Here is a 13,133-nt window from a genome sequence, read left to right as displayed (position 1 = left end):
GTATTCTCACATTCTGTCAGGAGAAAATGCTGTTCCCGTTGGGGTCAGCCACCAGCTAGGACCATCCTTTTCCCCCATGTTAGCCTGCCCACAGCTCTTCCTTGCTGTCTCCTTTTTGTACTTTTTTAAGACGGAGGAAAACTGTGACCCCAGTGTTTCTGGACCTCGTATCGTTTCATAAAACACACGGGAAAGCATTTTATAACCTGAGAAATTAAAAACCACAGAGATGCTGCTGTATCGTTACTGCTGTTACTATTACTGTTCATTGCTAATTTGCAGGAAGGCAGCAAGCTGAAGCACACAGTCCCTTCAGGTCCTTTAACTGACTTTTCTCTGTTAGGCTGTACTGGAGACAGCAGAGCTGGGTGGGGTCTGAGGTACATTTGAATGTACACGTTGGGTAGAGGGGGGAGCAGTTTTTACTTAGTTCCACCTGATACAGAGATACACAGAACTGCTGATCCAAATTCTTAAACACGTAACATTGCCCATACGAAGAGCAATGAGTACAGAAGGACATGCTGTTCAAGTGTTTCATCCATTGTATCTACCCCAAATGTAAGATTTCCAACATCCATGCACGGCCTCTTCCCAGTAAACAGAGACTTCTGAGGATCTGCAATAATAATCCAAATGAGTTAGTACTTCATGTACAGAACGTGAGCTGCGTTTCCTCAGTCCAGTTCAGTAGCTCAGTCATGTCCGATTCTTTGCGACCCCATGGACTGCAGCATGCCAGGCTTCTCTGTCCACCAACTCTTGGAGCTTACTCAAACTCTCGTCCATCAAGTCGGGGACGCCATCCAACCATCTCATCCTCTGTCATCTCCTTCTCCTCCCACCTTCAATCTTTCCCAGCATCAGGGTCTTTTCCAACGAGTCAGTTCTTGGCATCAGGTGGCCAAAGTATTGGAGTTTCAGCTTCAGCATCAGTCCTTCCAGTGAATATTCTGGACTGATTTCCTCTAGGATGGGCTGCGTTTCCTAGTGGCCTACAATATACCTAGTTCAGTGTGTGCACATTGGACCAGGAGTTTAGCATTTTCTGGTAAGAGTGTTCCTGGAGAGAAAAGGAAATCTTACACTTCCCAGAAGTTGATTAAGTTTGCAGTCTCTATTCATAAAAGAAGACATCCTGATGATCTGTTTTCTCTTACTTCCTGAAAAAGTTTGATACTAGCGATTAGTAACATATAGATTGTATGTGTTAGTCACTCAGATATGTCTGACTCTGCATCTCCATGGACTGTGGCCTGCCAGGGTACTCTGTCCATGGAATTCTCCAGGCAAGAATACTGGAGTGGGTTGCCATTCCCTGCTCCAGGGTATCTTCCTGACCTAGAGATCCAACCTGGGTCTCCTGCATAGCAGGCAGATTCTTTACCATGTGAGCCACCAGAGAAGCCTAACAGATAGATTATATTCTTATAATTAATTAAAGTCTAGAGGGTTACAAGTACAGATAGCAATTCCTTCAGAAAAATTAAGCTTTAAGGATACTTGCTTTCTCAGCCACTGCACAAAACTTTAAATATCTTCACAAATTTTCTGAAGAATAGGGACAGCAGGAATTTTTATATCATCTGTGAGAAAGGTTTGCCTAAGTTTGGATACACCTATAGACCCTGGGAATTAAGTATAACACAGCAAGAGTATGATCCATGGAGAGGAGTACAGAATATTAAGGAGAAATACAAGGTCAAATATGAGTCTTAGAGAGGGACCAAGAAAAAGAAAAAAAAAAAGACCATGAAGAAAAAGAAGAAAATCAGAGTTGTATGAGAACCAGGAGACACTCGTATGTGAAGAGCCTCCCAAGCAGAGTTTTAGTAATACTGAGTGTTCAACAAGGTCAAGTGAAGGGCAAATTATTTTCCAAGTGGATTCAACAGAGGTCATGCAACTCAGTGACCAAGATATTGTGAATTTCCCTCAGGACAGCCATTTCTGCAGAGTGGAGCTGAAATGACTGCAGTGATCAGAGAGTAATCAGGAAAGTGCAGACGGTAAGGTTAGACTATACTTTTTAAAAGTTTGTGGGTGACCAGAAGGAGAGAAGAAAATCGGGGTTTAATGAAGAGACAGGCAGATTTAAGACGTGAAATACTTAAGCAGAAGTAGCCAGTGGAGAGAGGGTGGAGATTTGACAGTTAAAGAAGAAAACACCAGAAGAATTCTTTGACCATTTAATTAATTTATTCATTCATGCACACATTAACTCATGCATTTGTTTTCTGCACTCAATCGCGTATTTGTGGAGTGTCTGGCATTCCTCAGTCACTGTGTTAGACATGAATGGTAAATATATATAAACCATTTTCCAAGATGAACAGAGATTCTGGCATATTGTATATTACAGGAAATTTAGTACTTTTTTAGAAGGCAATGGCACCCACTCCAGTACTCTTGCCTGGAAAATCCCATGGACGAAGAAGCCTGGTAGGCTACAATCCATGGGGTCGTGAAGAGTCGGACACAACTGAGCGACTTCACTTTCACTTTTCACTTTCATGCGTTGGAGAAGGAAATGGCAACCCACTCCAGTGTTCTTGCCTGGAGAATCCCAGGGATGGGGGAGCCCGGCGGGCTGCCATCTATGGGGTCGCACAGAGTCGGACATGACTGAAGCGACTTAGCAGCAGAATACATGTAGGGAGAAAGACTGTAAAGAATGATGTCTAATCCATTAAATTAATGACATAACATCAAAACATCTTGAATTTTTATATTCAAGAAAATTTGTCAGGCAAGTTTTACAGCAGATGGTTAAACTCTATACTATCAGGAACTCTTGGAAGGGAAGTTTTTTCATCACCAGCCAAGGTATGGATCTGTGGCAAATGGCATATGTGTCTGGTCCTGAGTCATTTTTGAGATGCCCCTAGGAAACTTCTTTATTATCCCCAAATCTAACTGAGGAACAGGCAGGAAAGCAAGATATGAAGTTGCAGTTGATAATTAGTAGGATAAAGTAAGAGAATGCTACCGATTCTTCACTAATAAAGTCTGGTGAATTGAAAAATTCAAATGTTAATCGAATATTGAAAAGAGACTCTAAAGAAGGAACCTTGGAAGGTAACACTTAACGGTCCTAATGCAAAGCAAGAAAGAAGAGGGAGTTCCAGAATTGGAAGTATCAGTGATTTTGTACATGAATATGTATAAAATATGTTATAAGAGAAGCAATAGTCTCCAGAAAAAAAGTTAGGTGTATATGAACTAGAGCAGAATTGTTTTCTGCAGTATTCAAAAGTAACACTTTTCTTGTTGCTAACCTAATGCTTATTCTATATTAAATGCAGGTTTTACTTAGAAAAAGAATATTTTTTTTTTCTGTAGTTACAATAACATAAAAATTCATTGGAAAGGTAGACGGAAGGAAATTTTCTGAAAATACTAAGAAACATGCTGGTTAATGCTTTGTTGTCTGCAAGTTCAGTCACTAAGTCCTGACTCTTTGTGACCCCATGGACTGCAGGACCCCAGCCTCTCTGTCCTTCACTATCTCTCAGAGTTTGCTCAAACTCATGTCCATTCAACCATTTCAACCTCTGTCGTCCCCTTCTCTTTCTGCCCTCAATCTTTCCCAGCATCAGAGTCTTTTCCAATGAGTTGGCTCTTCACATCAGGCGGCCAAGTATTGGAGCTTCAGCTTCATCATCAGTCCATTCAATAAATATTTAGGGTTGATTTCCTTCAAGATGGGCTTTGCTTGTGACTCAGCCGGTAAAGAATCCACCTGCAATTGGATTCGATTTCAATTGGGTTGGGAAGTTCCCTGGGTTGGGAAGATCCTCCGGAGAAGGGAAAGGCTATCCCTTCCAGTATTCTGGCCTGGAGAATTTCATGGACTGTATAGTCCATGGGGTTGCAAAGAGTCAGACTTGACTAAGCAAAATTCACTTTCCTTCAGGATTGACTGGTTTGATCTCCTTGCTATCCAAGGGACTCTCAAGAGTCTTCTCCAGCACCACAATTCAAAAGCATCAATTCTTTGGTGTTCAGCCTTCTTTATGGTCCAACTCTCACATCTGCACATAACTACTGGAAAAACCACAGCTGGGACTGTATAGACCCTTGTCAGCAAAGTGATCACTCTGTTTCTTAAAACACTGCCTAGGTTTGCCACAGCTTTTCTTCTAAGGAGGAAGATTCTTTTCTTTTCCTGGATGCAATCACCATCCTCAGTGATTTTGGAGCCCAAGAAATAAAATCTGTCACTGTTTCCTCTTTTCCTGTTCTATTTGCCATGAAGTGATGGGACTGAATGCCATGATCTTTGTTTTTTGAATGTTGAGTTTTAAGCCAGCTTTTTCATTGTCCTCTTTAACCCTCATCAAGAGGCTCTTAGTTCCTTAGAGTGGTGTCATTAGTATCATCTGCATATCTGAGGTTGTTGCTGTTTCTCTTGGAAATATTGATTCCAGGTTGTGATTCATCCAGGCCAATATTTCACATGATGTACTCTACATATAAGTTAAATAAGCAGGGTGACAATATACAGCCTTTATGTATTCCTTTTCCAATTTGGAACAAGTCTGTTGTTCCATGTCCAGTTCTAACTGTTGCTTCTTGACCACATACATACCAGGCACATAAGGTGGTCTGGAATTCCCACCTCTTTAAGGTGGAATTTTCCACAGTTTGTTATGATCCACAAACGCTTTAGTCAACGAAGCAAAAGTAGATATTTTTCTGGAGTTCTCTTGTTTTTTCTATGATCCAGCAGATGTTGGCACTTTGATCTCTGGTTCCTCTGCCTTTTCTAAATCCAGTTGTTATATCAGGAAGCTCTCAGTTCACATACTGTTGACATAGCTTGAAGGATTTTGAGCATTACCTTGCTAGCATAAGAAATGAGCACAAGTGTATGGTAGTTTAAACATTCTTTGGCATTGCCCTTCTTTGGGATTAGAATGAAAACTGACCATTTCCAGTCCTGTGGCCACTGCTGAGTGTTCCAAATTTGTTGGCATATTTATGGCAGCACTTTAACAGCATCATCTTTTAGAATTTGAAATAGCTCAGCTGGAATTCCATCATCTCTACTTTGTTCATAGTAATGCTTCCTAAGGCCCACTTGATTTTACACTCCAGAATGTCTGACTCTGGGTGAGTGATCACACCATCGTGTTTATCTGGGTCATTAAGACATTTTTTGTACAGTTCTTTGCATTCTTGCCACCTCTTCTTAATATCTTCTGTTTCTGTTAGGTTCTTTGCCTCTTCTGTCCTTGATGTGCCCATCTTTGCATGAAATGTTCCCATGCGATCTCTAATTTTCTCAAAGAGCTCTCTAGTCTTTCCCATTCTATTGCTTTCCTCTATTTTTTGCATTGTTCACTTAAGAAGGCTTTTTTTCTCTTCCTACTATTCTCTGCAACTCTGCATTCAGTTGGGTATATCTTTCCCCTTTTCCTTTGCCTTTTATTTCTCTTTTCTCAGCTATTTGTAAGGCCTCTTCATACAACCACTTTGCCTTCTTGCATTTCTTTTTCTTTGGGATGTTTTTGGTCACAGTCTTCTGCACAATGTTATAAATCTCCATCCATACTGTTTCAGGCACTCTGTCTACCAGATCTAAGGTGTTGATTATCATCCTTCAAATATAAGGTCAAATGCTACCAGCCTGTGATATCTTCCCTAAGTCTTCCCAGAGTGAAAAGGAGAGTTCTATTACAACCCATCCAATTGAGAATGTGGAGTTCCTCTTAAAGAATATTTTTTCCAAGTGTTAGTTGCTCAACCTGCCAGGTTCCTCTGTCCATGGAATTCTCCAGGCAAGAATACTGGAGTGGGTTGCCATTCCCTTCTCCAGGGGATCTTTCTGACCCAGGAATCAAACCCGGGGCCCCTGCATTGCAGGCAAATTCTTTACCATCTGAGCCACCAGGGAAGCCCATTCTTCTCAAGGAAATCCTTAAATAGCTAATAAAGGAAGAGAAGATCCATCACTGTAGAAGGTAAACATCCCTGACCAATCTGAAAAATAAAATTCCTAGGTCCTTCCAATCCCACACAAAGGATGGTCTATATTCAATACTCTGTCAGGAATGCCCGTTTGTATCAGAAATAAATTGAAGACAAAACTCCTGTTACCTAGAGAATTCTAGAGTCATATCCCAACTTTGCACTCTCAGAATTTCCTGTGAGGTCTTTAGGCTATACCGGAGATTTTCCTATGAAGCTATTTTTCATCTCCCAAGAAGTGACTTCAGTCAGTTCAGTTGCTCAGTTGTGTCTGACTCTTTGCGACCCCATGAATCGCAGCACGCCAGGCCTCCCTATCCATAACCAACTCCCAGAGTTCACCCAGACTTACGTCCATCGAGTCGGTGATGCCATCCAGCCATCTCATCCTCTGTCGTCCAATTCTCCTCCTGTCCCCAATCCCTCCCAGCAACAGGGTCTTTTCCAATGAGTCAACTCTTCGCATGAGGTGGCCAAAGTATTGGAGCTTCAGCTTTAGCACCATTCCTTCCAAAGAACACCCAGAACTAATCTCCTTTAGAATGGACTGGTTGGATATCCTTGCAGTTCGAGGGACTCTCAAGAGTCTTCTCCAACACCACAGTTCAAAAGCATCAATTCTTTAGTACTCAGCTTTCTTCACAGTCCAACTCTCACATCCATACATGACCACAGGAAAAACCATAGCCTTGACTAGACGGACCTTTGTTGGCAAAGTAATGTCTCTGCTTTTCAATATGCTATCTAGGTTGGTTATAACTTTTCTTCCAAGGAGTAAGCATCTTTTAATTTCATGGCTGCAGTTATGATCTGCAGTGATTTGGGAGCCCAGAAAAATAAAGTCTGACACTGTTTCCACTGTTTCCCCATCTATTTGCCATGAAGTGATGGGACCGGAGGCCATGATCTTTGTTTTCTGAACGTTGAGCTTTAAGCCAACTTTTTCACTCTCTTCTTTCACTTTCATTAAGAGCCTTTTTAGTTCCTCTTCACTTTCTGCCATAAGGGTGGTGTCATCTGCATATCTGAGGTTATTGATATTTCTCCCGGCAATCTTGATTCCAGCTTGTACTTCTTCCAGCCCAGTGTTTCTCATGATGTACTCTGCATATAAGTTAGATAAGCAGGGTGACAATATACAGCCTTGATGAACTCCTTTTCCTATTTGGAACCAGTCTGTTGTTCCATGTCCAGTTCTCACTGTTGCTTCCTGACCTGCATATAGGTTTCTCAAGAGGCAGGTTAGGTGGTCTGGTATTCCCATCTCTTTCAGAATTTTCCACAGTTTCTTGTGATCCACACAGTCAAAGGCTTTGGCATAGTCAATAAAACAGAAATAGATGTTTTTCTGGAACTCTCTTGCTTTCATGATGATCCAGTGGATGTTGGCAATTTGATCTCTGGCTCCTCTGCCTTTTCTAAAACCAGCTTGAACACCTAGAAGTTCATGGTTCACATATTGCTGAAGCCTGGCTTGGAGAATTTTGAGCATTACTTTACTAGCGTGTGAGATGAGTGCAATTGTGCGGTAGTTTGAGCATTCTTTGGCATTGCCTTTCTTTGGGATTGGAATGAAAACTGACCTTTTCAGGTCAGTTTTTTTTCAGGTCTTTATTGACATTAGTAGGCCACAATTTCTTTCTCTCTGGGTTGACAAACAACTGGGTAAGAAATGTGAGTTCTGGCTGCATGACTACTAATGATGCTTAGATTTTAATGATGTTTTAGATAAAAAATTAGATAATATATGTCCCACTGCCAAACTCACAGTGTTGTTTTAAGGTTAATAAAAAGATCATACTAAAATCTGCATAGGAGATGGAGGAAGGAATGGGATAACAACCCCATGCCACCCCTGGTTTAGTCACAGGATACACTGGTGAACAAAAGCTATCCTGATCTTCTCCCGAGACGGCAGCCCAGGGAGTGACCAAGTCACTCTTGCCAAACTGTAAAGATGCAAACAGATGTCATTAAGGACCGTGTTCAATATCTGGAGGCTGAGAAACCAGCAGGCATCAGAGTAAAAGCCCCCCAGACAAGGCCATCTAACTTCCTGGCACCCCATTACTGCCTGCAGGGCACAGGCCAGCGGGACACCCAGCAGGAGGCAGACAAGCTGCGCTTCCAAGAGCAACAACTGTGTCTGGTCAAAGAAAAATGCGTGTCCACGAGTCAGGAAGAGGCAGAGACCTATGGCTTTAATAACAGTCAGCGCTGTGGCACCGAGGAAAGCAACTGCAGTTCAACTTTTCTTTCATGCCCTGCTTGGTGTTGCCTGGAAATTACTGACTCACAGTTTTATTTCTATACTTTGGAGCTCTGGATGCAATTACAGAAAAACCTTCTAAAATTCATGAACATTCTGTATTCATAGCAATTCAGATATCATAACTTACCCACAAAAATAACTGCCTGGAGTAAGTTTCAAAATCAAAAGAATTCTCTACCTCCATGCAGGCATGTCATTTTCTCTTCTTGTAGAAAGATAAATTCTTTGAAAGCAAGAAATCTACAAGAACTGTAAGATTCATGTTTATTACATCATAGGATCTACAGGAGTTTAGGAATCAGTAAAATGTCTACCTTCTCGTTAGGGATCCTCAAGAGAAAAGCAGAGATTTTCAGAAAGCCTTAACAAAGGAAGTTAAAAGAGCAAAAGTGGATCAAGAGGGTTTTTTTTTCAAAATTACCACATATTATTATTTCTGATTTGGGGATGAGTCATCGTAACATGATAAAATGAATCATATAATGGTGCTAAGCATAGCTTAGCACCTTGTAAAACTTGGACATATGATTATAGCTTCAGATTTTAAAGAAACTGCCAGAGAAAGATAATTTCAAATATCATTTACACTAGTCATAACAGATTTTATAGTGCAACAAGAAGCTACAGCTGTATTTACAAAAAGCAAACAAATTTGGGATTAAAACAGTGAGACATAATATATATTTTTTTACTGAATTACTTTAATGTAGTTTGAGCCCCATACATCTCAAATATTCCATGTAGATTTTTCTTTCTATTCTTTCTAATCACTACAAGTATAATTAGTGAACATGAATAGCATTACAGAATCTTGTTCTTTTAAAGAATATTCCTCTTAATTATTATATAAGTACTAACAAAAAGTGTAAGTAGGAATAATAGAGAAGAATGACACCTAACTCTGACTGGCAGTCACCCCCCACAATGGCTTTTAAAACCAGATCAGTTTTAAGTCCCTCATGGACTGAGTCATTCTTATTATTGGTGGCCTTACTTTATATCCATGCAAAGATAATAAAACATAGCAATACACCATACAAACTAGAACATTTTCTGAAAAAGAAAAGGTTATATTTTTGCTTTTGAAATCATACAGCAAGTAGACACACCTATAGTTTACCATTCATTATTATTTCTTAACGATCACTGTACAGATTTAGCAATGAGGGGAAGAAAATACAACCTGCATGTTTGCAAATAAAATGAAACATTTATGAAGACTATATTGACAATGAAGTTGTTATGATGTTAAGTGTTATAAATTTTTAATTTCTCAATACAGTTGAGAAATACAATGTATTGAGTCAATACATTTCTTAAAGATTAGAAGCTCAGATATTTTGTGAACCTTAAATATCATATACAATCCTTAACCAAAAACCTTTTGAAAGTGAAAGTGTGAGTCACTTCAGTCCTGTCTTTGCAGCCCCATTGGCTGTAGCCCACTAGGTTCCTCTGTCCACAGAATCCTCTGGGCAACAATACTGGAGTGGGTTGCCATTCCCTTCCCCAGGGGATCTTCCCGACCCAGGGACTGAACCCAGGTATCCTGTATTGCAGGCAGATTCTTTACCATCTGAGCCACCAGGGAAGCCCACAGCCACCAAGCGGTTCTGGGGACCCAGGTAGCTACTTTAGAATACGGTTTACCTAGAAAATTATTCTCTTCTCAGACTACACAGTTTTTTTAAGCCACGGTAATGTTTTTAAGTAAAGAAGGTGTGCTTTTCCCTTAATTCACTTAAACATATATCTATTGTGTGCTCTTAAAAAGCATTCATTGGCCATTTTCCATTCTGGATGAATGATACGTCCCCTCAAGGCACACAGAATAGCTCTAGATGAATACACACAAGCCTTGATAGACATTAAATATGAAATACCCTATGCATACTGCAAGCAACTATTGGGATACGTGAATAATTTTCAGGTCAATGAGTCAGAATGGAATGGCTACTGCAGATGAGAGTTTCAAAATGAAATCCTTACTATCACAGGTAAAAATGAGTTCCTGAAATAAGGTTTCAAGAGTCTGAGATTTTAAAAAAAAGGAGAGATCTTGGTGGTAACTGTTTTGGGTTTTTTTTTTGTTTTTTTCATTATTTCTACCTTACTTTTTGAAAATAACTATAACTATAACTATCTATCTATCTACATATATATATATATATAAATATTTACAAACACCTAGTTTCACTATTAACCTAAGGGAGGAATCCAAGTCCACTGCATGTCATAATATTCTGTATCATCAACTAATTTATAATGAAATCTCAGAATCCTGAATCTGTACAATAAAATTCCCTGTTTATGAACAGAGAGGGGGAAAAAAATCATTCTGAATTGGAGACAATCTAAAGCACTGAATATTTTAAGACAATAGTTGTGTCATTTTCAAGTACTTGAAGTAACACTAATGGGTATGAGAAAAAAAAATTATAGTTTATTTGCTTTATTATTTTGGAATGGTTGTGGGGTGAAGCCACCAGTGATTAGAGTCACAGGATGCATGAGGGATTAAAACTGCGCTGGCATAAAACGCTACCTCTGGGATCTTGCAAGCACTGCTTTATGAAACAGATGACTCACTTAGAGTTAGGGTGATATAAAAATGTAAGCTGCTGGAGTGCTTTTAAAAATTCTCACAAACCATGTACTTCCCTAAGCGAGCTAGACATTCACCCACAATTTTGTTCAGATTTATTATTTAGCAAGCCCTCCCCTTATTTCAACCAACAGAAAGATTTCAATCAATTCTATGTTAATATGGATTCCTATTCAGAAAAAATATGAATGCAAATGGCATATTCAGAATTAATTTTCCATTTGCCGACACGTCTTAACATTTAAATTAAAATAATGATAAAGTGTTTTCGTGTTTACTGATTACAACAGGAATCTGAGAAGAACTGTATCATAAGGTGCATCTCCTCTATCGATTTTTGTAAGGTTACAGCATCTCTCCTTGAGAAAAAACACATGCTTTTAAAAATTACTACCTATCATTTAGTCTTTAAAGAATTTAAAATGTTCATTAACCTGAGAAAAATTTTAGACCAATTTGAGAATGCCAAGTAATAAGAGTTCTTTTAAATAAATAGAAAATAAAACTTTAAAACACACATGCAATGTTCTTTACTTACAACAGCTCATTCTGGCAAATTCTACTATTTAACACATGTCAGTAAAGATGCCAACATTGTGCTAATCAGAGGCACTAAAGCTACCTGTATCAGTTATTAAAATGTCACATACTGTGTGTCTCTAACTTAACTTCCATTTCAGCTGCTCCAAGCTTAATAACTTCAAAGTATTGATTCAACCAAAGTAAATTTGAATATTTTTATGATAAATTCTAACACTTTATCTGTCAAATGAACAATGATGAAAACTGTTAGCAAGGAACTGTGGTACCTGAAGAGTCAGGAATTACATGTCATGCTACTATTTGACCCACGCTACTAATTACACATTTAGAAATTTATTCAGTACCATTGTAATGATCAGAAAAGACAACACAGAAAGGATATTCAATACAGCATTATTGATAATCATAATATTCAAAAAAGACTAAGAGGCCTAGAAAGGGATAAACATTTTTAAGAGGTAGATAAAATTTAAAATGCTGTGAGATAGCATTAAGTAAAAACAGGAATACATGAGAATAAACTAATTTCAATAATCTAAAATCCTTGTCAAAAAAATGTCATGTATATTTATATATTACAAAATCAACACTGTATTACTGAAGGGCTACAGTATAAAAACTATATACTTCTTTATATTTTTGGTATTCATATTAATTTTATCATCTGTGCATTACTCATATAATCAGAAACATTTTTTAAAAGATGCAAGATTTATCTTTTTAAAAATCGTATCTAAATTGGTTCCACTTCATGGGGCTTCCATGTTTAAATTACAAGACCAGGCAATGAGTATTCTCAAACAATACACAAGCTTCTTCTGCAACCTCTTCACTAGTAATACCACTGCAACCACTCTACTTTTTCTTAATCTTATATATCAATTCTTGCTCTTTTAAATAATAGATGGCAAATGTTGCTTACTTTACCACGATGTTTCCTAAACACCGAGCCTTCAGTTTTTGCATGTTGTCATCCAAAATCATAACTGCAAAGTAAAATATAGATAAATAAAAACAAATAACCTTAAAGCATGAAAGTTTTCATATTTAATCTCCCAACTCTAGCTTAAAAAAGGCATCCTTTAACTCCTGTGAGGTCATGAACATATATAAATAAGCTAAAATGTCTCACAGAAAATTTAAAGTGTACATGTCTTTGATTTTTAATTAGATAATTCATTTTCTTCGGAGCCTTCCTTAAATAAGGACACAGTATTTTAAACATGCTGGTAATATTAAAATCTATGTTTATACCCATTTGGTTTTAGGAAACCAAAGCTTGCACCCATAGCAGTAACCTAGTACAAACTAGAAATAAGGACATATCATTATGTTCTAAGCTTTAATAGATCCTTTTTGTGGCTTCATCCATCCAAGTTATGCTACTCAAAAAAGCGATCAGAAAAGAAGAGCATTACTTATAGAAAAAGTTAGTCGCTCCCATCTCTGTGTTCCCAGATCACTATTCTATTCTGGCAGTTATTAGCGGGGTCAGTATCTGTCTCTCCCTAATGTGAGCTCATTAAAGGTGAGGCCATGATGCATGATAATTCATCTTTGTTTCCCCAAATCTCAGCACAGTGGCCAATTTACTATGTGCCCCAGAACATATTCTCATTCTATTACCCCTCCAATTTCTCTATCTAAAAACTGGAATAATTCCCTTCTCATAGTGTTGTACAGTAATCACTTGAAAAGAAAACTCAGTGACAATCTTGCATAACGTACTAATTGAATGAG

The 13,133-nt window shown here is 38.5% G+C and overlaps 1 protein-coding gene across 3 annotated transcripts in view; it reads right to left on the bottom strand.

The window, feature by feature from the left end:
- Nucleotides 1–13,133, bottom strand: part of ACSS3 (acyl-CoA synthetase short chain family member 3) — a 194,733-nt gene that overhangs the window by 47,049 nt on the left and 134,551 nt on the right. For all 3 annotated transcript variants that reach the window (XM_061415644.1, XM_061415642.1, XM_061415645.1), the window contains one exon: nucleotides 12,316–12,379. In XM_061415644.1, coding sequence (XP_061271628.1) covers nucleotides 12,316–12,379 — 64 coding nt within the window. The remainder of the gene's footprint in view (nucleotides 1–12,315; nucleotides 12,380–13,133) is intronic.

This window comes from Bos javanicus, chromosome 5, assembly GCF_032452875.1.
Source record: "Bos javanicus breed banteng chromosome 5, ARS-OSU_banteng_1.0, whole genome shotgun sequence".
Classification (NCBI taxonomy): Eukaryota; Metazoa; Chordata; class Mammalia; order Artiodactyla; family Bovidae; genus Bos; species Bos javanicus.
The sequence above is the reverse complement of the archived record's forward strand: the minus strand, read 5'-3'. Positions and strand labels throughout refer to the sequence as shown.